This window comes from Monodon monoceros, unplaced genomic scaffold (assembly GCF_005190385.1).
Source record: "Monodon monoceros isolate NGI ecotype Baffin Bay Population unplaced genomic scaffold, NGI_Narwhal_1 Super_Scaffold_21, whole genome shotgun sequence".
Taxonomy (NCBI): Eukaryota; Metazoa; Chordata; class Mammalia; order Artiodactyla; family Monodontidae; genus Monodon; species Monodon monoceros.
This window is the reverse complement of record NW_021703778.1, coordinates 99,514,089-99,539,906: the sequence shown is the minus strand read 5'-3', so window position 1 is coordinate 99,539,906 and position 25,818 is coordinate 99,514,089. Positions and strand designations below refer to the sequence as shown.

General features: G+C 41.0%; 2 protein-coding genes across 6 annotated transcripts; one reads left to right on the top strand and one right to left on the bottom strand.

The window, feature by feature from the left end:
- The first annotated feature begins 904 nt into the window (after positions 1–904).
- METTL3 (methyltransferase like 3) lies at positions 905–10,826 on the top strand. The gene is made up of 11 exons (XM_029238119.1): positions 905–1,221; positions 5,711–5,928; positions 6,024–6,428; positions 7,354–7,529; positions 8,127–8,343; positions 8,573–8,760; positions 9,136–9,174; positions 9,356–9,464; positions 9,585–9,650; positions 9,823–9,935; positions 10,586–10,826. The coding sequence occupies exons 1-11, from the start codon at positions 1,122–1,124 to the stop codon at positions 10,695–10,697; spliced, it is 1,743 nt and encodes a 580-aa protein (XP_029093952.1). The 5' UTR covers positions 905–1,121; the 3' UTR covers positions 10,698–10,826.
- A 455-nt stretch (positions 10,827–11,281) lies between these two features.
- On the bottom strand, positions 11,282–25,807 carry TOX4 (TOX high mobility group box family member 4). 5 transcript variants are annotated; one of them, XM_029238118.1, is made up of 10 exons: positions 25,731–25,807; positions 25,452–25,520; positions 19,086–19,169; positions 18,197–18,439; positions 17,043–17,303; positions 16,466–16,696; positions 14,995–15,075; positions 13,878–14,621; positions 12,733–12,896; positions 11,551–12,081 (listed from the first exon to the last, which is right to left on the bottom strand). In XM_029238118.1, the coding sequence occupies exons 1-10, from the start codon at positions 25,734–25,736 to the stop codon at positions 12,021–12,023; spliced, it is 1,944 nt and encodes a 647-aa protein (XP_029093951.1). In that variant the 5' UTR covers positions 25,737–25,807; the 3' UTR covers positions 11,551–12,020. The 5 variants fall into 5 exon arrangements, with proteins under 5 accessions (XP_029093948.1, XP_029093951.1, XP_029093949.1 ...); XM_029238116.1 differs by lacking the exons at positions 25,452–25,520; positions 25,731–25,807 and adding exons at positions 20,978–21,022; positions 21,119–22,647; XM_029238115.1 differs by lacking the exon at positions 19,086–19,169 and having other exon boundaries at positions 11,282–12,081.
- Positions 25,808–25,818: the final 11 nt, after the last annotated feature.

Below are 25,818 nucleotides of genomic sequence, written 5' to 3'. Positions count from 1 at the left end.
GCCTTAGTCTGTAAAGATGGTTCAATATCAATAAACTGGGTCTTAGCTCCTTTACCATACCAGAAGCTCTGAAAGCAAGGGCCATGCCTTCTTAAGCTGTTCTTTCTGGCAGTGTTTGGCGTTCCGTAGGCTTGATAAATCAGTGGTTCTCAAATGCTTCCATTCAGAGAACCTCATTAAAAAAACAAAAATTTTAAGTTTACTACACAGAGAAGTGCACATACCAAAATGTTTGGCTCAGTTAATTTTCACAAACAACGTATTCATACAACCAGCTCTCAGAATAAGAAACACAGCTCAACCAGAACCTCAGGAGCCCTCTAGTGCCTCCTTCTGAGTATGTATGTATGTATGTATGTATGTATTTATGCATGCATGCATGCATTCCGAGCAGCTTGGGATCTTATTTCCCCGACCGCAGATTGAACCTGTTCCGTTGGCAATGAAAGCGCAGAGTCCTAACCACTGGACCACCAAGGAATTCCCTGAGGACTCTATTTTAATGTATTACACATGATACTTGTAGATTTGGTATAAGCAAGAAGAGTGAGAATATGTATTTGTAGACTCATAGTATCTCTGCTCCATCAGTTCTCCTCCCTCAAATATGCATGCGTAATGGCTATATTTTTGTAAACAAGTGCACGGAAACATGAAGCTACACCTTCAGCGGCAAAGGTATGTTAGTACCAAACTGTCAAAAGGAATTAGTGATCCTTCATTTCCAAAATCTAGACTACATACGCTGCCCCACGCGCGCTGTCTTAGTACGACTCGAACTCATTTCCTAATATTCAACATGGCCGCATGCGCGGCTGTAAGCAACATGGCAGCTCTGCCAGGCACCAACATGGCAACCACAGCCTCACCTCACCCGGAAGCGTGAAAGAACTCCCAGAAAAAACATACCCGCCATTCCGCCAACACTTAAGGTGGCTCTCGTTTCAGCTTCAAAGGGAGAGCAAAACCGGAAATGACTTTCCGTCCGGTGCGTCTCCCGCGATCTCTTTCCGGTTATGCTTCGGGTGTCCGCATGAGAGTTGGATAATTCTTGGAACTAGGGCTGAGAGGTGGAAGGCAGTCGCTCTTGGTTCGGGACGTGTCTGGGCTGCGAGACCGAAATGTCGGACACGTGGAGCTCTATCCAGGCCCACAAAAAGCAGCTGGATTCTCTGCGGGAGAGGCTGCAGCGGAGGCGGAAGCAGGACTCGGGGCACTTGGGTGAGGCGCGGGACTGTTGGGGCCGAGCCTTAGCCGGGGAGGGCTGGAGGGAACCCTGGAGAAAAACACAGCTCCCGAGTCGGTGCCTTTCCCCAAACTGCCGTTTCTTTAAGGCTTCATACATTGGTACTCTTCTCCCCCCCACCTCAGCAGCACAGACGCTTCACCCTCCTGCAAGTAGTCGCGGCTCCTTCCCAGCCTGGGCCCTGGTTCCGCCGGTTCCGCTTTCTCCGGCCGGAAGCCTCCGCCTCCCCGCGTCAGGTTGACTCCTCTTGAGTCTGTGAGAGCGTCTCACTTGCTAGGCCTTTCAGCCCCCGATCCCTCGAAGCAGCAAGTCCCTTTTTTTAGTTACTCCCGTGGCGCTTTGTTCTTTTCTCGGTTATAGCAATTGCTTTTTAGTGGTCATGTCTTTTGAGATTCGGGGCGCTGTGAGAGCAAGTACGGAACCTTTATATCCACAGTGCCCAGCTCAATGGCCCTCGCAGAGTTAGCACTCGGTGTTGCTAAACGAGTAGAGGAACTGGCATTGTCTTAGACGTTTACACACTGAGCAGGAATCTGAAAACATTTGTTTTTAAACTTTTTCTCCCCTCCCGTTTTCTCCTGTGTCAGTCTTAAAACTTGAAGGAACCTCAAAAGATTAAGTGCTACTCATACCACATCCCCAGCACAAGCCCTGAGTTATCTAAGGCAAATCAAAGACCTACAAGGATAATGAATCCGTACCGCTCTTGTGGTAGCTTGTTGCACTGTATATTAGTATACTCGAGTCCGTCTGTAAATCTCGTGTTGAAATATATATTAGGTCCATGCACTTGTAGTCTGGCCCTTGGAACTAGAAGATGCCCTGGCAGGACTCTTACACCATAATGAATGAACGTCTATCGAGTGTCTACAGCGTACATGAGTCTAGTTAGACAAAAGACAGTGTCCCTGCCCTCAAGGAGTTTAAAATTTAGTTGGGGATAAAGGAAAAGTCAGAAATACAATATGACATATGTAAAATGCCAAATGAATCGATTCCACAATGAGTACAGTGAAGGTAGAAGTAACAAGAGTCGGTTTAGCCAGTGAAGGCGTCAGGGAAGAGTTGGCACTTGGAATTTGGTCTCTGTGGCTATGTAGGACTTAGACAATTAAAGGGAAGGTAAGAGGGCAGGGTAAGTAGGGGAAGAAGTGCAAGTCATATTATCAGGGATTAATTAATAGAAATTCCACTTCACTTCTCCATGGTATTAACCACACTTTGGTATTAACCAAACATTGCACCATATGCAAAGTTTTTTTTCTTCAGTCAGTTCTTTTCTCACAGAAAATAAAAATGTTCTTACCACATCTAGATTTTTATAGCATTACTGAAATCTGATACTTGTTTACTTCTGAGGTTAATGTTAAAAGACAAGGATATTGAGTAAACTAAAATGTATTCGTGTCATTAATGAATGCAGAATACTATGAACCAAGAATCATTGGGAGACCTTTGTTAGCTGGGCATTTTTAAAGTACAACTTTTTTAAAAAGTGTGGCAAAATACACATAACATAAAATTTACCATCTTAACCATTTTAAAATGTATAGTTGATAGTGTGATGTATATATATTCACACTATTGTGCAACCAATCTCTAGAAGCTTTTTGTCTTGCAAAACTGAAACTGTACCCATTAAACAATAATTCCCAATTCTCCCCTCCTCCCGGGCCCTGGCAACCACCGTTCTATTTTGTTTCTGTGAGTTTGACTACTCTAGGTACCTCATGTAAATGGAATCATAAAGTACTTGTCTTTTTGTGACTGGCTGATTTCCCTTAGCATGTCCTCAAGGTTCCTCCATGTTGTAGCAAGTGTCAGAATTTCCTTCCTTTTTAAAGCTGAGTAATATTCCATTGTATGTGTGTACCACATTTTGTTTATCCATTTATCCACTGCTGGATACTTGCTTCCACCTTTTTGGCTATTGTGAATAATGCTGCTGTGAATATGGCTGTGCAGATATCTCTTCAAGATGCTGTTTTCAGCTTTTTTGGATATATAACAGAAGTGGAGTTGCTGGATCATATGGTAATTCTATTTTCAGTTTTCTTAGGAACCACCGTACTGTTTTCCATAGAGTAAAGTACAGATTTTTGAAGTGAGGATTATCACTTCCAATAAATATTTACTTAATTTTAACTGAAACAAAATAAACTTGGCCAGGCTTAGCACATTAGTAAATATGTGAATTGCTCAATATATTTCATCAATGGGATTGAAGATGTGAATATAGATGTTGACATGTTTTAGGGATCAGCAAGTTAGTAGACCAACCATATTTTTATGTCTTCAAGCTAGTATTTTATTTATCTTCAGCGGAGCTCTTAACCAAAGAATGAACTCAAGTATTAAGTATTCCTTTGCAGAGCCCAACACATTAAATTTTTCATTAGATTAGAAGCAGAGTGTCAGCATAGTTACCAGCATAATGGAAGCACTCAGTAAATATACTGAATTAATAACTGAACAAATACTTTCTGAAGGAGTTGGAGCTCAAGGATTCCTAATGATTTTCTGCCAGTGACCCATTTTAAGAATGATAAAACATTGGAGTCTTTCCCCCAAATTTGTAGTGACTTCATGGAATTCACAGAGTGGCTAAAGCCCATCTATAAATAACAGTTGCATTAATCAGCTGTTAGATTTTTTTCCAAAATATTAAACGTGAGCTTCCTCCTCCCAATAACCTGAAAAAGGTATTTTTTTAAAAAGGTATTTTCAGCTTCAGTGTCCTGAATGTCATGAAAAGAATACTCCTAGGAGGTGTTACTAACACAAGGATTCATAACCAGAATCACAGACTGTTTTTTAAAAGAACTGTATTAAAACAAGTGATCAGTCAGATAACCAAAGAGAAAAAAAAAAATGTCTGTATCCAGTTCCAGGGATTGAAAATGTATGTTTAAAGTGGTTCTTTTCATAGACTTCTTGCTTACTTTAAGAAAAATTACACATGACTCAAAGAACATATAAATTTAGTTACCAGAGAAAGTGAAAACTCTGTAAGAAGAAGAAATGTTTATATTACATTCTTGGTAGTATCAGGTTAATTATAAAAAGTACATTTTCAACTTATTGACATTAACATTGGAGCAAAATCAGTGCTTTTCCTCAGTGAGATGATGTCTGTTAGGGTATTTGTGTGCCACAACAAAGATCCCGCGTGCCACAACGAAGACCCAACGCAGCCAAATAAACAAATAAATAGGATTATGTTTTTTTTTAAAAAAACGTTCTAGTCTGAGATTCAGCAGAACATAAAAGAATCATACATAAGCAAGGTAAAGAAAGTTCTGCAATTATTTAACATTTCTAGCTAGTATGGAATTGTGGAGTCTGTTTTCCATGTAGGGTATAACTTACTTTCCTAAAATGTAACTGTTCCCCCAAGGTGTTTGGTATACCTCAGCTCCATTTTCCTTAGACTTCTGAGTTAAATTTTACTAAAGTTAATTCCATTAGAGCGGAAATTTCTAAGTAACCAGAATATCTCTAAATGTAAACTAGTGGCCCACTTATATAGCATTTAACGGAATTCCAATACAGGTTCTGAATGTTTAATATTTCATCTGTATTTTAACTAAATAATCACAGATATTAGGCTCTCCCAAAGGTAATATTTTGTCCCGATTTGAGTTTCTTAACTCTTCTCAAGGTTATGTTGGCTACCCAGCTTGTGAAGTACTAGAGTAAGTGATAAAAATATAGTCAAGAAATATCATTGGTGACCAGGGCTTCAGCAGTTTTATAAAATTTTTGTGTTTCACTTTAAAGGTCGCATCATTCTAACCCCCAACGCTGTCATTTTTTTTTTTTTTTTTTTGTGGTACGCGGGCCTCTCACTGTTGTGGCCTCTCCCGTTGCGGAGCACAGGCTCTGGACGCGCAGGCTCAGCCGCCATGGCTTATGGGCCTCGCCTGGACCGGGGTACGAACCCGTGTCCCCTGCATCGGCAGGTGGACTCTCAACCACTGCACCACCAGGGAATCCCTCCTGTCATTTTTTATACCCTCTGATGTCCAGTGGCCTTAATTCATTCAAATTCAATTCTTCAAAAAGATTTGATCACAGTGTAGGTTGTTGAAAATATTCCTGGCTTACAGGTTGATTATATCAGCTGTCATTTTAGAGTGACTAAAGGGAGGTGGTATGGACATTTAAATCTACCAAGCTGCTAATTTATTTCCTTGAAGCACAGCGAGGAAAGGAATTAGGAAAAGACCTCTCACCCAACAGAGAAAAGGTAAGTGGTTCCCAGAAAATCCAGGATTATCTTGGCAAAGCAGTGAATGCTTGAGTGTGATTTAATAAAGGGTATCTAGTGCTAAATCTGGTCAGAGAATTTTCTTCATGAAATGAAAGAACTGTGTGTTGTGAATGCTGGAGAACTTGACTCCTGAGGAATGTATACATTGACAATGGTTGCCCTTTTTCATTTTCATTTCTCTTCACTCCTAGATCTTCGGAATCCAGAGGCAGCACTGTCTCCAACCTTCCGTAGTGACAGCCCAGTGCCTACTGCACCCACTTCTGGTGGCCCTAAGCCCAGCACGGCTTCAGCAGTTCCTGAACTAGCTACAGACCCTGAATTAGAGAAGAAGTTGCTACACCACCTCTCTGATCTGGCGCTAACTTTGCCCACTGATGCTGTGTCCATCCGTCTTGCCATCTCCACGGTAATGACCAGATAAGACAAGGTTGGGAACTACCACTGTTTTTCTGCAGTTCATGGTCAGTGTCTTAATGCTTTCCCCCCACCCTCCTTCCTTAGCCAGATGCCCCTGCCACTCAAGATGGGGTGGAAAGCCTCCTACAGAAGTTTGCAGCTCAGGAGTTGATTGAAGTAAAGCGAGGTCTCCTACAAGATGATGCACATCCCACTCTTGTGACCTACGCTGATCATTCCAAGCTCTCTGCCATGATGGGGGCTGTGGCAGAAAAAAAGGGCTCTGGGGAGGTAGCAGGGACTATCACAGGGCAGAAGCGGCGTGCAGAACAGGACTCGACCACAGTAGCTGCCTTTGCTAGCTCTTTGGCCTCTGGTTTGGCCTCTTCAGCATCAGAAGTAGCCAAGGAGCCAACCAAGAAATCAAGGAAACATGCTGCCTCAGATGTTGATCTGGAGATAGAGAGCCTTCTTAACCAACAATCTACTAAGGAACAACAGAGCAAGAAGGTAGGGGTAGATGGAAATGCTTTCACACATGTACTTTGAATTTTAGCTTTGGTTGAGAGGAATTTACCCCTAGGGCGAAGAGCAGTTCTTAGAATTCAGGGTTTAGAGCAGTGGTTCTCAACTGAGGATGATTTTACCCTCCTCGCAACCCCCAGAGGACATTTGGCAATGTCTGGAGACATGTTTGGTTTTTCACAGCACGGGAGCACTACAGGCATCTAGTGGGTAGAGGCCAGGGATGCTGCAAAGCATCCTACCATCTTAGCAGGGCAACCTCCATACGACAGAGTTATTTGGCCCAGAATGTAAACAATGCACCAATGTTGGGAAACTCGGATTTAGAGAATCTTTTTCATTGTATCTGTTTGGAAGAATCATCAGATCTTGAGAAGAGGAATCCAAATATAGTAATAGAGGGGACGAATACTGGAAGATAGCCATATGGACCAATAATTATGGAAATTGATTGTACAATGTGGAATGGCATTGTAGTGGTTTCTGAGTCTATTAAATATTGGACCCACAATAGTTATCCATTTCCTACCGCTCCCCCATCCCCTGCTTATAGAATTGTTGCATAGGCTCTGAGCTAAACACTAAAGTGCTTAGCACTGTGCCTTGGTTCAGTACCTAATAAATGTAAGTGGTTTTGGTTGGAAGGAATGCTTTCCTGGGGAGGGGAGTTTAGCTTAATGCTTAGCAGTAGGAACCAGTCTTCTTATATTTTAATTTCATCCCAAATGCACATTTGTGAGAAAGGACTAAACCCATGACACATCTCTTCTCCTAGGGCTCCAATTTTCCCATATTAACTTAGTCTATTGACCCCTCATAGGACATTGATGTCAAGTAGAATTTGCAGAGGTGGTTTAAGGGCTAATTTTATCTACAAACCCTTTTAAGACCAAGGTTTCTTCTGTCACAGGTTAGTCAGGAGATCCTAGAGCTACTGAATACTACAACAGCCAAGGAACAATCCATAGTTGAAAAGTTTCGCTCACGAGGTCGGGCTCAAGTGCAAGAGTTCTGTGACTATGGAACCAAGGAGGAGTGCATGAAAGCCAGTGATGCTGACCGGCCCTGTCGCAAGCTGCACTTCAGGTCTTTTGGGAGGGAGGGGGTTGGATGGGTCTCCTAGAAGCAGTCATTCTTTTTAAGCACATTTCTTCCCGTTATTGGGTTTCTGTCTTTAATCCTGTTATTAAGTGGTTTTAATATGATTTGTCTAAGACTTCCAGACTCTGAAGGTAAACTTTCAGAAGTAGTGTTCTATGGGAGGGAATACAGGCCGCACTCCCAAAAGGATGTGAGATTTAAAGAAAAAAATGCCCCTCTGTTCTTGCAATAGCAAGACATCTCTGTCTCCGAGCCCCAGTGAAAGTTAAAGTTCTCTGGAAGAAGGATGATCTTAGGAGAAACAGGAACCTGGGCTGTTAGGTAGGTGCTTTATTCTGCTCTGACTAGCAAGCCCTTCCTTCCTGTCATAAGGAAGTTAACTCTTTGCTCAGAGAGGAATTAAAACTCTTCTTTAGTGTAAATTACAGATTTAAATGTCACCTGCGTTCCTTATTTGAAAACTTGTGGAGGCAGCTCTAATGATAGTGAAAGACTAGAAATTTTGCAACAATTTGGACCTCGAACTGTGGCATCTAACTGGAATACCATCTTGATTCCAATTCTCCCTTTTTATTTCCCCAGACGGATCATCAATAAACACACTGATGAGTCATTAGGTGACTGCTCTTTCCTTAACACATGTTTCCACATGGATACCTGCAAATATGTTCACTATGAAATTGATGCTTGCATGGATTCTGAAGCTCCTGGAAGCAAAGACCATACACCAAGCCAGGAGCTTGCCCTTACACAGAGCGTTGGAGGTGACTCCAATGCAGATCGACTCTTCCCACCTCAGGTACCTATCTGCTCAGAAAACTTACCTCAACTTAAGGACCTTTATCTTAGTAGGGTAGCCATACATGTAGGAAAGCAGGGCATAAATCACCAGGCCGCCCTGCTGATTGGGAATGGAGTGGGACAGATATGCATCTAAGGGAATAGGAAAATCAAATGTAAAAAGAGGGACTGGGGCCATGAATCTAAGAGTAAAGGAAGGGAAGATGACCAAATACCACCTCATGCAGTGGATCTGTTGTGATATCCGCTACCTGGACGTCAGTATCTTGGGCAAGTTTGCAGTTGTGATGGCTGACCCACCCTGGGATATTCACATGGAGCTGCCCTATGGGACCCTGACAGATGATGAGATGCGCAGGCTCAACATACCAGTACTGCAGGATGATGGCTTTCTCTTCCTCTGGGTCACAGGCAGGTAATGCAGTTCAAAGATATGTAGGTATGGGCAGATATAGTATAGAGTGAGTACTGGGTGGGGATAAAATCCTGGGTTTTCCTAGCCCTGCTATTAAATATGTAAGTGAGTCAGCCTTTTTTACCTACTGAGATCTAATGCCTGTTTATAACACAAATGACACATGAATTCTATGTAACTCTCCATTTGTTGCTTGTGAAAGGTAAGGTCATTGAGAATAGATACTAAGTTTTATTTTTTCATTCTTAGATCCATTCTGTTGCCCTAATGGTGTCTCGCATGTTCACTGAATGTCTACTGAAGACAACACATGTGTCTTGAAGGAAGAAGAAATATAGGCATGGAAATAGCTGTTTAACCTTTATTTCTTTCTAGGGCCATGGAGTTGGGCAGAGAATGTCTGAACCTCTGGGGGTAAGTAACGATCATTGTGTTGATTTCTTTTGAGGGAAATAAGTACATAATTACTGTAGTTGATATGTGTTCCTTTCTTTCAGAGTATTCTGTGATTCCTTGCCTCTGTAGAATAGATGGCACCACCCCTAAACTGTGAAAGCCTGATTAAAGCTCTAATTCTTTTTCTTATACCCCACAGTTACGAACGGGTAGATGAAATTATCTGGGTGAAGACAAATCAACTGCAACGCATCATTCGGACAGGCCGCACAGGTCATTGGTTGAACCATGGGAAGGAACACTGCTTGGTGAGCAGCAGTGGGGCCCAATTCAATAAGTGGAGCAAAAAATAGGAATTGTTTGATTGCTTATTGAGAAACAGTTCAAATGCTGGGGTTTCATAAGGTAATCTGTTCTCTGGTGAGCAGGTTGGTGTCAAAGGAAATCCCCAAGGCTTCAACCAGGGTCTGGATTGTGATGTGATCGTAGCTGAGGTATGTACTTTGCCCAGGCATCCAAAGATGCACATTTTAAAACTGCTATCAGTTTTTCTAGTCAGGTATATTCTTATCCCAGGTTTTCTCATTGGGATCATAAACATAAAGGGAAAGGGCTAGAATTTCAATCTTGGGTAACGTAAAAGTAGCTAGAGCTTTTATTTCCTAGGTTCGTTCCACTAGTCATAAACCAGATGAAATCTATGGCATGATTGAAAGACTGTCCCCTGGCACTCGCAAGATTGAGTTATTTGGACGACCACACAATGTGCAACCGAACTGGTAAGGTGACCAGAGAACATGCTAGCCCCCAAGGGCAAAACTGTTTATGGTCAAGGACAGAAGTTAGTAGAGCTTCACCTCACATTCCACTAGTCTATAAATGGGCTTCAGAGGATTCTTAAGCAACCAACATTCATTGGGAACCCAACAGGTTTTAAGATTTAAACCACTGCTCTTAAGGTCTCCACTGTTACAACCTAAAGATCTTTGTTATTCTATGGAATGTACTGAATCTGCCCCCTGGTGGTTACTGAGAATCTGTGTAATCTGTCAACAATTTTAATCTTTCATTCTGTTAGTAGAGCTTTAAAAGACGTGCTGCTAGCATTTCACTAATCCAAAGGATACTCACTGGCAGCAGCAACTTTGTGAAGTAGGCCTGGTTAAACATAAGTTATTAACCCTTAATTAGTACAGATCCAGCCTTTTTTTTTTTTTGATCCAGCCTTTTTTAACACCAGAATCTGTGCCCAATTTCTAACCAGCCATAGTACCATATACTATACTAATAGTAAGATCTTTTTAAAAGAATTGGCACGAATATTCAATGAGATGATAGGCAGTCTTAATAAAAAGTACGTATCTTTTAACAGTATTAAGCCTTTAAATTCCAGGATTTTTGGTTTGCCCCATCTTTCCCCATGCTTCAGGATCACCCTTGGAAATCAACTGGATGGGATCCACCTACTAGACCCAGATGTGGTTGCCCGGTTCAAGCAAAGGTATCCAGATGGTATCATCTCTAAACCTAAGAATCTATAGAAGTACTTCTAAACCTAAGCATCCATAGCCATGGCTCTGCAGGCTGCACCTGAAGAGTAATATTTGTACAATAGTTTTTTTTCCTTATTTAAATAAAACTTTGTATTGTAGTTGGGATTTCGAGGTCAAGTTCTGGCTCTGCCACTTAACAGTGTGTGATCTTGTGTAACTCATCTCTCAGTATGATTACTTATATGTAGACTGGGAATATTACCTACCTCATGGGGTTGCTATAAGGGTTCAAACTAAATGAATGCTTGAAAAACATTAAAATATTGATTATACTGTATAGGATCAAAGTGATTAGCGATTAGTGCTAGTAGACATGGTAATCAAGAAGGGGGTTCTCTGGGACAACATTTCTCAAGGTAAGATTTGAGTTTCATTAAAGATTATCATCACTAGGGCTATCATGCTCGAAATGTTGCTTATTCTGTTACAACTATGTGGCTTTGCTAGTCTATTATTCGTTTATTTCCAAGAAAAGTGAAATAAGCACATCTTACATTAAATTTAAATAAGTGCCTAGAGTATGCAGAGAATTAGCCTATATATTATATAAGTGAAAACACCTCTGGCCTATCTTTTAAAAGATACTTCATCAAACACAAGTGAACGCAACTTCTGTAGACTTTGGTGAAACCTCTTATATTAAGGATGTAGAGTTCTGCCTTTTGCACTCAAAAACTGTGATAACTGAGATAAGGAGGAGCGTTGACTACAGAAATATTGCAGAGAAATAAATAAAAGACGCTCCTAGGTGATGTTATTTTCTCTACAGCCCAGTCTGCTTACTATGTTGAAAACCTTTGTTCTCAAAGTAATTAATGTGCAGATGTGATAGTAATAGTTCCCTGTTTAAGAAGTAACCTTTAATGCAGCCTTTTTTTTAGCCCCTTTAAAATGGATGCACACAGTGATGTTTTCTCCTAGGCTCAAAGCTGAGTATTATCCTATCATTTTAATAGTATTTTAGGCAAGTCCTATGACAATTATACCAACAAGTTTTCCTCAAACAATTTCCCACCCCTAGCCACCACCCCTATGTTCTGCTTGTTCATATGCCCTTCACCCTTTCCCCTGTTATTATCACTGATATCTCTGCTTGTACGTGAAAGTAAAAAGCAATTCCAGCAAACTCAATGGCCCTGCTCCATAGCCTGGCCCCTGTAGAAGAGAGACAAAAGGGGAGAAACGTGAAGGACATAAAGGACCATCATGGGTTGAGATCAGGCACTACCAGAAGCCCAGCTTGTCTTTTTAAAAACAGGCTCGGTGGACATGTTCCCAGCAGGTAAGTCTTCACTGGCTTGGAGAACAGGACTACTTCACAAACACTACTGTGTTTGAGTTTCTAGAGGCTACCCAGGCCAAGAAGACATCCCTAAGAAAGAAAAAGATACACACAAACTCAGAATTACAGCCTAGATATATTCTTTTTAAACGTTGTCTTAAACAAATAGGTTGACATATATCACCCAATAGGAATATAAGGGCAGTGGGCCTAAGAGTCAGAAGTATAGGCAATCCTAATTTACTTTGGAGGATTTGAGATAGGAAATACCAATGCCTTGTTTCATGGATGTAGGTCAATCTCAGGAAAATTGGGGAAATGGGCAAAATCTTCAGAACTTCTTCCCTTTCCCCCTATACTTAGCACCTTATTGTGCTACTTACCGCCTATCCATTCCTTCTCAAATTCTAATTCCCTAAGAGGTCTGATTTGCACTAAGGAGATAAGCTAAACTAAGATTCAGTCACCACCAGCTTGATGTGTCATATTTTTAAAGAGCACACACAGAGGTAATGTAACTGAAAAGTGTGAACTGCTCATTATGTCATCTTTATCTACATGGCAAATGTAAGCTTTTTTTAAGCAGGGGAACTTCTCTAGTAGCTTCTACAATCAGATGTATATAGCAACCTACTCTACCAAAGGTAAGGTGGTACTGATTATATGCTCAGGGTTACTGTGTTTTCCAACACAGTTTATTTAGTCATACTTGAATTATAAGAAGGGGAACTGTAAGCTCACCTGCAGTGCTTCACCACGCACTCATTGCTGCAGTACTCATTGTCCCAGTCCTTACTCACAACGGGAGGGTTCTCACAGCCGGACCTCACACATCGAGGCTGGGGTGAGAGCGTCATAGGAGACCCACTCACCAATTCAACATCCATTTGAGAAGGAGACTCAACCTGTGAGAGGGAGAGAGCACCAAAGATGGATTGGATTGCTACTTACCTAGCTAGCCAGCTAGTCAAATTAACTCTAGGATCCAATGGAGCAACAGATGTTACAGTCCCTCATAGATGGGGGTACAGTTCCAAAAGAAGGTGAGTTCTTGGTCTTCTCTATATCCAGCTTTAGAATCTTGCCATGCAGATTGACATGAAGATGCTTCCTATAAGGGGAATGCTGCCATACTGCTGGTGTTAAATCTTAATTTTACCTATCACTGACCTTATTCTACAGTTGAATAATATTCCTCTGAAAATATCAAATCAATAGGATGTGAATAGAGGTTGGGTCACCTCAACTAAGATCAGAGACTAAGAAGATAAAACGTGGTGCCATTAGCAAAAAGGAAAAAAACTTAGAGATTAATAGTTTCCTGGTTTTGAAGGGGTGGGGTGGGTGGTATTTTTCTTTAAAATGACTGCTTCATTCATTGTGGGACTATAGTCACAAACAGACCCATATTTCAAAATGACTACTGGTCAGGTACAAATTAAAACTAGGGTAAATTGGCATCTGTTTGTTTCTGAAAAGACTCAATGATACTAACCAGTTGAATTTTTCTACCTGTATTCCCTACCCATCCCCTTAAAAACATCAAGCCAAGCAGTCAAGGTTTGGGAGAAATGGAAGGATTTATCTCCAAAGCTTTGGATCCTTGGGTAAGACACCTGAAAAATAACTCTATGCTTAGGATACATCTTTAGTTGACTACCGTATTACTTCTGCTTAGTTAAGGAGTAGTCTAGGATAGGAGGCCCTCTTAATGTTTTTCACCAAGAACACTACAGAGTATCTTGCAGGGAACTGACAGGATATTTCATACGCCTAGTTGTGCCAGGCATTAAATGCTAGTAGCAACCCCTGCTTTTATTAGATCAACCAAAAATGCTTACACATTTTCACTGGTCTAGAGGAAATACTTGAAAACAGAGGCTCACCTCAGGAACTACATCTGTGATCATCTCACAGATTGTCTCAGGAGAGGTTTCCTCCACTGTGTGGGTCTCAGGGCTGCTGTTCACAGGCCGCTCCGGACTCCTTTCTACAGGTGGTGGAACCAAGGTAGTCTGCATTTTTAGAGTGGGCGGAGGCACAAGCTTGACCTGCAGTGGCGGCGGCTGCTGCTGTAGATTGATTCGAAATTTCTGAGGTGGGGGCTGCTGCATGGCCTGCAGCGGGGGAGGCTGCTGCAGAATGGCGACTTGCTGCTGAGCCGGGGGCTGAGGCATTTGCTGCAACGGAGGGGGTTGTAGTCGGGGCGGAGGCAGTTGCATGGAAGCTGCTGCTGCAGCTGCTGCCTGCAGCACTGACCTAGTGACGATCTGGGCTTGCTGACTAGGCTGGATAGTAGCTGTACTGGTTTGGCCTAGTTGGATCCCCCGGGAGGTCACCACTGTGGCTGGGATAACGGTAACCATCCCTCCTTGAGACATAGTAATAGAAGAGGGCAACATCTGTTTGGTAATAATCAACTTGGTAATATTGGGCTGACCCCCAGCCCCAGAAGATGCCTGGTTTGCTACATAGGATGAAAGAGTGGAATTAACAACAATGGAAGGAGACAGGGCAGGGGGCTCTGTTGAGGCTGCTGCTGGAGAGGCTGGCTCAGCAGTAGTCACAGGAGGTGGAGAAGGAGTCTGTGATGGGGGCGCTGGATCCAATTCCACTGTTTCCACAGTAGCCTAAAAGAAGACCAAAAAAAAAAAAAAAAAATCAGGAGATTTATTCTCTCCCCCAGGACATACTCACTCTAATCACCTCCCAAGAAAAGGTACATCACAGACTGGGGGGGCGGGGGGTACGAAGAGAAAGAAAGAAAAAAGAGCAGCCATGTGTCTGCCTGGCTAAAGTAAACAATGAAAATAAACTCAGACTGTTTGGCAAGGTTTACGATGGAAACAAATGGGAAACCTGTTACATACTTTTGAGCTTTTAATAACTATATACTATTAATAGGTTCCACAGGTTTTTGGTGGTATTTACTTCTAATTGCTAATATACAGCTTTAAAAATGTTTTTATTGGTTTAAATATCCACCTACCCCAATCTTCTTACCTGACACTCTTGATTGTCTTTATAAGCAGCCAGAGCCTTCAGATACTCTTTCTTGGCAGCTTCAGTTTTCCTCTTATATACCTGCATGAAAGACAGACTGTTTAGAAAGTCCACTGATAATCCTACATTATTCATCAATGAAAGACAATTCATCTCAGTCTAAATATTGACAACTCCTGAAAGCTAGTAATCAGGACAGCCACCATGGCAGACTTTCCAGTGACCATGCATCTGAAAGCCAGCCAATCAACAGTAGGCTTGCAGAATAGCTACACTTCTAAAGCTAACAGCGACCCTTGCTCACACCTGTGTAATCAGAACAAATCCTGACCCCCAATAAGATGAGTAGTCTGCTTAGTCTGGGATTGTGTCTAACCAGTATACTTTCCCTTAAGGAAATGTGCTAAACTGTTTGCAATGATAGCCACAAGAATTCTTCCTGTGCCGCATACCTAGTCTTCCGTCAACAGCTGAAACTTATTTCCCATTGCTTTGAATTTGGGCTAGCTCTGTGAGTTGCTTTAACCATTAGAATGTGGCTGAATTGACAAAAAGAGAACTTGGGGACATCTGTTTTTGTTCTCTTGGAATACTGCTCTAACTCTGCCATAGTGTAAAGAAGCCAGTCTAGCCTATTTGGAGGATGAGAGACCATGTGAAAGAGAACCAAGGCATTTCAGCCAACAGGTAGCACCAACTGCCAGGCACGGGAGCAAGGTCATCTTGATAAGCCATACCAGCTGTTGTTTGGGTACGACCATAGGAATGAGCCCAGGTAAGAACACCAGGAAAAACACCCAACCAATTTACAGAATCATAAGAAATAATAAATTGGGGACTTCCCTGGTGGTCCAGTGGTTAAGAAATAAGAAGACCTGGGGAGTGTAGGGTAATGATAATTATAGCCATCTTCAATTTCAACTGTATCTTATATTCATGTAGTATCACAATTTTCATTTGTTTAATCCAGGTTAAATTTAGGGAGGTTAACTATAGTTCTCAAGTTTATATGAGGCCAATGAAAAAATTCAAACTTGGCTGTGGATTTTAGAGTTAGCTACAGCATGCAACTCACCAAAGAATAGCCTAATTTTACAGATAGAAAAAAAAGGCATAGAAAGATTCAGTGTTTTTTATAATAATTTTTTTTTAATTTGTTTTTATTTATTTATTTTTTAAATATTTTTCTTTGGCTGCACCGCGTCTTAGTTGTGGCATGTGGGATCTAGTTCCCTGACCAGGGATTGAACCCGGGCCCCCCGCATTGGGAGCATGGAGTCTTGGCCACTGGACCACCAGGGAACTCCCTATAGTATTTAGATGGGTATTTGGGATTCAGTGTATGGCTGCAACTTTTAAGATGAAGGATGATCTTGAATGCCATTAACAAAGAGCTGATATGAAATAAGAACACATAAGAAAGTTAAAACTTGAACATTCACTAACCACTAGTTCCTTGTTACTTGCTCACCTGTTTTTGCTCCTCTCCAAGACTGTCCCACATGGAAGCCACAATTTTTGAAACCTCCCCAAAAGTGGCATTGGGATTCTGTCCCTTGATGGCAGCCTGTGTGTCACGAAAGAATAAAGCATATGCTGAAACTGGTTTTTGAGGTTCATTAGGATCCTTCTTTTTTCTCTTCTTTGGGGCCTTCTGCTTTTTCCCTGCTTCCACCACAACTGTCTTCTGGCTGGGAAGTTGCTGTGGGGGGGGAAAGAGAGAGAATTACAAGAAGAAGAGAAGTATCATGTCGGGAGAACTGAAAGAAAAGGACTTTTATATGGGGTAAACTAGTCACATGAATGGAATTCTCAGAAATGCTAAAAGTAAAGGCAATAGGATTAAGACAGTAAAGTACGTGAGAACCAATGAGAATGGAGATTGGAAGGAGCATTATAAACTATAACTAGAGAGGCAGGACCCCATACCCAGAAAAGAGCAGAGGAGACAGCAGGGCAGGAGTAAAGAATACTTAGTAGGAGCTGTAGGTCAAGAGTTTTATCCCAGAATAATATGGCAGATTTGATTTTGGCAGGGAATGCCTCACCCTCCGGAATTCCTCAACACCATCCTCATGAAGTGAACTAGTAGGTGAAGGTGTGGTTGAAAGACGATCCTCAGGTGACTGGGCAGGTGGCAGGATGGTGCCACCCCCTAAGCTCAAACCAAGTTGAGAACTCAGTTCTGACTGATCAATGGTGGTCAGCTGGCTATGCCCCATCAAGCCAGATGTCATGTCTGTCATTGGTACATCAATTGTAACAGGTGGATTGGCACTATACTGAGTTCCTATAGAATGATCCAAGTCCTGAGAGAAGCAGAAGGACTAATTAAACACTAAATATAAAAAACACTACCCTTCCCTTCCCCCCACCGGAATTCAGGACAATTTATAAACCCTCTGCTTACCCAGAAAGTATCATCATTTAAACAAACATCAAATAATTTGTCTACATATAAAACATATTAAGCTTTTTAATAAAGTACAGAAATTACAAATTGAGTACTAAGTCACTTCTTTGTACTCAAAGGCCTATTCCAAAATAACTAAAAATAACCAAAGAAGTCATAATTTTGGACAAGTTAATTTAAAGAGCAAGTAAGTTATTCAGTAATCTAGAGAGAGTGATGACACACAGGGGAATGAAAAACTTTCTCCCTGTACCCTCCTAAATAACGGCTCTTAAAGCTGCAATACATAGGCAAATCAGAGTGCATAAGGGCAATGTTAGAGATGTTTGGCATCAAGTACAGTGGGTGAAGATGTGCTACTAATGAGATGTGCTAGAAGCCCAAATACACTGATTTATAACACATACTAATCCACAATTAATACTTTTGGTTCAGACAGTTTTTTGAATACATCCCTCAACATGCCAGCAATCACACTCACACTTGAATCCTAGGATATGAAAGCCATAGTAGTAGGGAAAAAACTTTTCTTTCAAAAATCCCAATAAATCATTTTCATTTCAGGGTTAACACTGGACATTTTACAATTTAAAACCAGTTTTCAAGTAAAATTGATTCAGATGATACATCTCACTTATTCAGGGGAAACGAGGTCTTTGTTGGTGAGCCTTTAGCCAGAAGAATGGAAAATAAATACTACCCAAGTGTAGCAGGGAATAGAGTTACTTATGTCTCCCCTAACACCATGCCCATGAGCTTGGGTAAGCCTGATGATGTCTTGCCCCTTACCATGGTCAAGCCCCCACTCAGGAGCCCCCCGCCCTGCTCCATCAAGCCATGGGTCATGCCCACAGGCATGTCCAATGTCTGGACCCCATACTGGGCTGAAAAGCTGCCATCCTGAGAGGAGGAAGGGTCTGCCAGGTCATCAAAGTGGCCAACCACATCTGAGACAGCCAGTGAGGGATCAGAATCCAAGGAGATAGGGGGGATTTCAAATTCTTCATCACCCAGGCTTGGTGTATGGAACGTCTGTAGGGAGGAAAAAAAGGGAAAAAGACTTAGTGGGAAGAGGAGGAACTGCATACTGCTAAGTGAAGAACATGGCTGAGTACCTCTTTTTGGCCTGGATCCCATTTCTGTTATCAATTTCCTAGGACCTATTTAATTTTACAAATAAATCTTCTTCCTCATATCCTTGGCCATATGTCACATACAAGGCTGCCAACATCAATCACAATTTTCAGTTCTTTTCTCTCTTTTCTACCTTTACCATCTTGGTTGTCCTAAACTATTTTGCCTATTGGTCTAATGAATGATTCTTTCAGCACCATTAGTAGGGACCCAACCTTTATAACCTGTTTAGCTATGATGCTTAAAATCTCTCTAAATATTCTAATAGACAGCAGTTATTTCATACTTAATACACCTGAACTGTTAGACCACAGAAATTCATTGTCAACTAGACAATTATACTTTGACTGTTGTTTTAGGTTCCTTTGAAGCAGATCCTAAAAGGATCATGGGAATTTATGCCCCTCTAAAATATATGCACTTAAGAGTTTCCTACCACTTCTCCATTTTAGAAATCACGATACTAACAACAAATAAGATTTCCATGTGTACAAGATTTTTGGAAAACCCAACAATGCTAAGATAAGGATAATAGGAGAAAAACCTTCATTAAGAGATATAGCCAGAGGGCAAACTGGTTCTCTAACAGTTCCTGAACACATTCCTGTCTTGCTCTGAACAAGGCTTTCTGCAAGAAAGGAAGAAAAAAATTATTCCAGGTGAAGACCCAAACCCTTCCTCTGAGTCCAACTACAATAATAATATACTATTTCTATTCTGAATGACGCCACAATTCACGGAGCTACAGACCAATGTCTGACCTAAGATACATTAAATGTTATGGTTCCTTTTGACACTAAAAAACTAAAATGGCAGCATCTGCAGCAATAGAGCATTAATAATGGCAAGAGACTTTGGTGTCACAGAGATCTGGGTTCAAGTCCCTTCTCTGCCATTACTATATGACCTTGAATGGATTTTCCTCATCTATAAAATGGACTTGTAATGGTAATCTCCTTATATGGTTATTATAAGGATTTATGGGATTTAGTATACAAAACTTTATCACATGGCCTGATATATATAACTGCTTAATGATAATATTAATATCCTAATTATTATTAACTTGCCACCTGCCCCAACCAATTACCACAGATTGCTGGAATTTTAGAAACTTTAAATTCTATCAACCTTGTCACATGGCACAGTAAATACCAACTGATTCAGATCAAATTAAATAGGTACCCACAGTTTCGGGTTTTTTTTCATGATTAAGTAAAGCATTCTTTAGGAATTCCTCAAGATTTTTCTAAACCCAGAAAGGGTCTCACTAATATCAGCATTTTAAAATTTTGCTAGAAAGAATATTTCCAGCTAGTAAAACCAGGGAGAAAGAGTATGCCTGTGAAATGCTGATTTCTCTGAAATCACATCACACTGAGAGAAGTTTCCTAAACGACAAAAAGATATGTATATAGCTTCATTTCTATATTTTCCTCCTCCAAGAGCCTTACTATTTTACTTAGCATGGTAAAAATTTGTGATATAACATGAGAGGAGCATACATAAAGAGCATGGGAGCAGACAATTCTTTAGGAAAAACTAAAACTCTCCCCAAGAACTGAACTTTTCTCAGTACACAACTCATTTTTGTTATTGTGTGGAAGTTGTTAACTTCAGGTCCATGATTTTTTTCTGAGATTTCAGTTTAAGTTCATGTGCTCATTTTTCAGGAAGAAGAGTACAAAGATTTTTACCAAATTCTCATGCAAACAAACAAAAGTTACAGGGGCAGGAAAAAGGACCTGGGGAAACATTTACTGTACTAGATTTATAGTTGTATAATAGTGGTGTACAATTTTTTAAGAGGATACAGCAAAAGTAAAGCAAAAAATGACTATCCTATTCTGCTTACCACAACAAATAAAAAAGCAACTCTGCCAAGATATGAAAATGATACTATTAATGAGAACTGAAAAAGAATAAAAACTCATATCCAAAACAGGAGACCAGTGTTCTGCAAAGGACCAGCCCTCATAAACTATCTGGAGTGCTCTCATGGAGTACACTAAAAAACCAGACATGTAGAGATTCCATAGTAACCAATTAACAAGACATTCTTTCTATGTACCACCCCCCGGAATGTGGAAACAGCTTTGTTATTCCGTATCTGTGGCTTTAATGGTGTTTTTTAAAATTTTGTTTTGTTTCTTCTTTTAAAAAAGAAGAGTAAAATAATGGTAATGATCAAGAATACAGAAAGGTAAACCACACACATACTAGAATAGAGATCCACTCTAAATCTTTTACTACCACAAGTTATCTGTAAGATTATAGGTAAAACCAATATCTAAAGTTATTTTAGTGGATTCACCACATAACTAAATCATACTCTAGATTGTCAAACATAAAATAAAGATAAAACTGTAGCAAATATTAAAGTAAAAATAAATGATTTGGACACAGAAGGTGGAAATAGGAACATGATACCACTACCTTCTCAACTCAGCTTTTGTTTCCTTCTCTGTTAAATTCCTGGGCCTTTATGAGGAAGAAAGCAGTTTGGGAATTACACTTTATAAGCAAGGATGCTTAGCATTGAGAGAACCAAAATATAAAAAAATACCATTTCCCTACCTTTTCACATTCCTCTATATCAAAGCACACAATCCAGTATTTCTTTAAGTACTTTCTTGTGTAGATTATTCATTTTAAGGAAATTTATTTTAATCAAACACCTATTTATTCAACATTACCCCGGTACTACAGATTATTAAAATAGTTTAATTGTTCTTAAAAACTAATACAGTAGTGAAAATTTTAACTATTCAGCCTGAAATCATTAACTGGTTCTAATGATTACTTTTCCTAATTAAGGATAGTTATCTTTATAACTTATTTCCCCAGAGTGCTCAAAGCACAATATCATTATTTAAGTGCCAGCCTAAACAAGAGAAACAGAAAGATTAAACTCCCTTCAGATTATACAGCTTTCCTATCTCAAGCAATGCTGTAATAAATGCTAAGCCTTCCTCTCTGGACATGTACTTTTAAAAAATTATTATTATTTCTTATTTTACTGAGGCATAACTTATGTAAAGCACATACATTTTAAGTGTATGGCCCAATGAATTTTTACATACGTAAACACCCAATTAACTACCACCCAGATAAAGACACAGAACATTTCCATCACTCTAAAAGATTTTCTCATGCTCCTTCCTAGTCAATACTCCCTCCCTTCCACAACAGGTAGCAGTATTCTGACCTCCATCAGCATAGTTTAGTGTTGTCTATTCTTGATCTTCATTAAAAAATGAACTCATGGGGACTTCCTTGGCAGTACAGTGGTTAAGAGTCCACGCTTCCACTGCAGGAGGCACAGGTTTGATCCCTGCTCAGGGAACTAAGATCCCGCATGCTGTCAGGTGCACCGTCCGCCACCCCCCCCCCAAAAAAAAGAACTATTATAGTGTCTACCCTTTTTTGTCTGGCTTCTTTTACTCAGTAATATATTTTTGAGATCACCCAGGTTGCATTTATTAGTAGTTCATGCTTTTTTATTGCTGTGTTGCATTCCTTTTAACAAATCTATTAGTTTATAGACATCTGGTTTTGTTTCCACTGTTTAGCTATATAAATAAAGTTGCTGTGAACATGTTTCGGTTAGTATATGCACTCATTTCTCTTACGTATATATCAAGGAGTGGAATTACCAGGTTACAGGGTAGGTATATGTTTATCTTTAGTAGATACTGCTAGTTTTTCAAAGAAGCTGAATCAATTTACACTCTCACCAGCAATGATTAAGAGTTATCTATATCCTTGCCAACTCCTGGAATTGTCTTTTAAATTTTCAACATTCTGATGGGTGTGAAATGGTATCTCATTGTGATTTTAATTGGCATTTCCCTAATGAGTGACGATGACAATGACACTTTTTCATACGCCTAATGACAATTTGGATATCCTTTCTTGTGAGGTGCAAGTTTATTTATTTTATTTTTTTTAATTTATTTATTTTTGGCCACGTTGGGTCTTCGTTGCAGTGCGTGGGATTCTCATTGCGGTGGCTTCTCTTGTTGCAGAGCACGGGCACTAGGCACGTGGGCTTCAGTAGTTGTGGCACGTGGGTTTCAATAGTTGTGGCTTGCGTGCTTTAGAGCACAGGCTCGGTAGTTGTGGCACAGGGGCTTAGTTGCTCCATGGCATGTGGGATCTTCCCAGACCAGGGTTCGAACCCGGGTCCCCTGCACTGGCAGACGGATTCTTAACCACTGCGCCACCAGGGAAGCCCTGAGGTGCGAGTTTAAATATTTTGCCCATTTTAAAATGGGATTCTTTATTTTATTCTACAGAAGTATTTGAATATATTCTGAATATGAGCCAGGTACATGTATTAAAATCTCTTCTCCCAGTCTGTGAATTTCGGGAATTCCCTGGTAGTCTAGTGGTTGGCACTCGGTGCTCTCACTGCCAGGGCCAGGTTTGATCCCTGGTCAGGGAACTAAGATCCCACAAGCTGCATGGTGCAACCAAAAAAAAAAAAAAAGGTTCTTAATTTCAATGAAGTCCAATTTTTCAACTTTTTTATGGTTATTACTTTTGTGGACATTTCTTTTTCTTGCAAGAAAACTCTAAAACTTACTCTTCTAAAAGAAAAAAAAATTTTTAATTACCTTTATCTAGTTCTAAGACATATTTGGGGTGGCTCGCAGTAAGACCAGAAAAAACAAAAACCACAAACCAATTGAAATAAAGGAAAAACAAATTAAAAAACTGAAACAACAAAACCAAACAAACAAGGGGGGAAAGAAAGGTGAAGAAGTTGTAATGACAAGGAGAAATGTTAACACTGACAGGGCTCTAGGCTAAAGGAATCCACTGAAATTTAGTTATGAGCTTCTTGGCAAAATAGTTTTTTAAAACATTTCTTAAAGTCATAAAAGCAAAAACAAAGGATAGACTCAAACCCGGAAAGTTTCTTGATGAGCCCAGTGTGAAATTTACAACACTCTAAATAAAGAAATTTAAGGACTTCCCTGGTGGCACAGTGGTTAAGAATCTGCCTGCCAATGCAGGGGACACGGGTTTGAGCCCTGGTCCGGAAGATCCCACATGCCGCAGAGTAACTAAGCCCATGTGCCACAACTACTGAGCCTGTGTTCTAGAGCCTGCGAGCCACGACTACTAAGACTGCACGCCTAGAGCCCGTGCTCCGCAACAAGAGAAGCCCAGCACTGCAACAAAGAGTAGCCCCGGCTCGCTGCAACTAGAGAAAGCTCTCGCGCAGCAATGAAGACACAACGCAGCCATAAATAAATAAATATAAAAAAAGAAATTTAAATGTGGAGACCTGATTCAGAAGAAATTGGCAATGATGCGTTTTCATGTGGATGAGACCAATGTGAAATTTACAGCACTCCAAACAGTGAAATTAAACCATGGAGATATCACTTAGAAGAAACTAGCAAAGAGACAGCAAAGCATCAAGCAGATTTTTGTTTTATATTGTTTCTAAATTTGCTGCTTATTTGATTCACACTTTCCCCGGCTTAGGAGAATAATAATGAATAGTAATCATGATAAAGCAGTTTAAAAAAAGCAGCAAATGCTCCTTGCTAATCTAATTCTCATCCACGAAAACATTAAATTTTGTTATAAGTTCATTCAACAGCAATTGATAATTCTAGATACAAAACACTGATGCAAATGGTTTACACAACGTTTTTTAAAAAACTGAAATCCTCAAAAGATAGTACAAAGTTCAAGACTTCAGTTTCTCAAAGACCGAAAAATTTATTTTCCTGTTCCATCTTACTCTTTTGCCTTGCCTAAGCAAATGATACACTTACGACAATATTTCAACTAAAACTCTTCCACGAATACTAAAGGACCTCACCATGATCGTTACTTCTACTTCACACCATCATAAAAAACTATTATTACAGCCATCTGACAGCTGGGGAAACTGTGACATACAAGGGTGAAGTAACCTGCCCAAACTCTGAGTCACTGGCAAACAGAAATGCATGGTCTAGGGACTTCCCTGGTGGCGTAGTGGTTGAGAATCTGCCTGCCAATGCAGGGGGCACGGGTTCGAGCCCTGGTCTGGGAAGATCCCACATGCCGTGGAGCAACTAAGCCCGTGCGCCACAACTACTGAGCCCGTGCGCCACAACTACTGAGCCTGCACTCTAGAGCCCGCGCGCCACAACTACTGAAGCCCGTACACCCTAGAGCCCATACTCCACAGCAAGAAAGGCCACCGCAATGAGAAGCCCGCGGACCGCAAAGATGAGTAGCCCCGCTCGCTGCAACTAGAGAAAGCCTGTACGCAGGAACGAAGACCCAACGCAGCCAAAAATAAGTAAAATAAATAAATTTATTCAAAAAAAAGAAATGCATGGTCTACTCAACTCCCTTCATGTTTTCTGGCAACTATTTCCTTTCATCCTGTCACTAGCAAAACAAGCTAACACCATGTAAGTAAACATAACTATTAACTTTTCCAAAAATCACTGGGTAGGAAATTTAAATGAAACAAAGACGCCTTCAACAAAGTGTGTTTTAAATATGAACACATTCCACAGTTAACCTCTGGTAGGTAAATTCCTTCCCTGTCTCAAATTTCTTTGGCTTAAACATTTTCTCCCCGCTGCGATCTCCCAAGATTATTGTAGTTATTTCTCCTCCACGAAAGGAGACAATTCCACTCTGTATTCCAATCCAGATCAGTCTGAAATAGGTTCGGTCTTTTCCAACGTCCTGCTCTTCTGATGACAGCAGCTTCCTGGGCCTTCCCCATGGTCCTCATAGCCTGTGGAGGCAACTGCCACTTTTCTCCAAACATCAATCGCGGACCCCGTTCCCAACACCCGGCCCCTGGCGTCCGCGCTCTCCTCCCCACCACCCGGCCCCGCCACTGCCTCACGCCCTCCCCCCCGCAGCGTCGGCAGCTCGTGCTCACCTCGGCCCCTGACAGGAAGGGGTGCGAGGGCCCTGTGATCGTCAGGTAATTGTCATTTCCTCCGGGAAACTGGAAACCAAAAGAAAGCCGCGGGGATAAGTTAGGAGAAGCAGGGAGTTGGCTCGGAGCGACAGATTCTGACCCCGACATTATGACATCACTCCCCAAACCCTGCTCTCTCTCCCCTCCCGTCAGCAGCCTCTCCGCCCGGCTTCCCGCCTCTGCTTCAACCCCGTTAGCCACGCTCTCTCGCCAGCCTTCTAACTCTGAAGAGCCTACCTCCATCTTCACACAACGCCTACCACGGTCTTAGTGCCCTCATCGCTCCCACCGCCCCACTGGACACGGAACTGCCGTCACTTCCGCA

Bases quoted from the DNA above. Each gene is read 5' to 3' on its own strand.
- METTL3 (XM_029238119.1), top strand. From the start codon at position 1,122: ATGTCGGACACGTGGAGCTCTATCCAGGCCCACAAAAAGCAGCTGGAT. The intron at 8,344-8,572 runs GTACCTATCTGC...CACCTCATGCAG, and splicing joins ATCGACTCTTCCCACCTCAG to TGGATCTGTTGTGATATCCG. The intron at 9,651-9,822 runs GTATGTACTTTG...TTTATTTCCTAG, and splicing joins GTGATGTGATCGTAGCTGAG to GTTCGTTCCACTAGTCATAA.
- TOX4 (XM_029238118.1), bottom strand. The intron at 14,622-14,994 runs GTAAGAAGATTG...GTCTTCTTTTAG, and splicing joins AAGACAATCAAGAGTGTCAG to GCTACTGTGGAAACAGTGGA. The intron at 12,897-13,877 runs GTGAGCCTCTGT...TCCCTCTCACAG, and splicing joins TCACAGATGTAGTTCCTGAG to GTTGAGTCTCCTTCTCAAAT.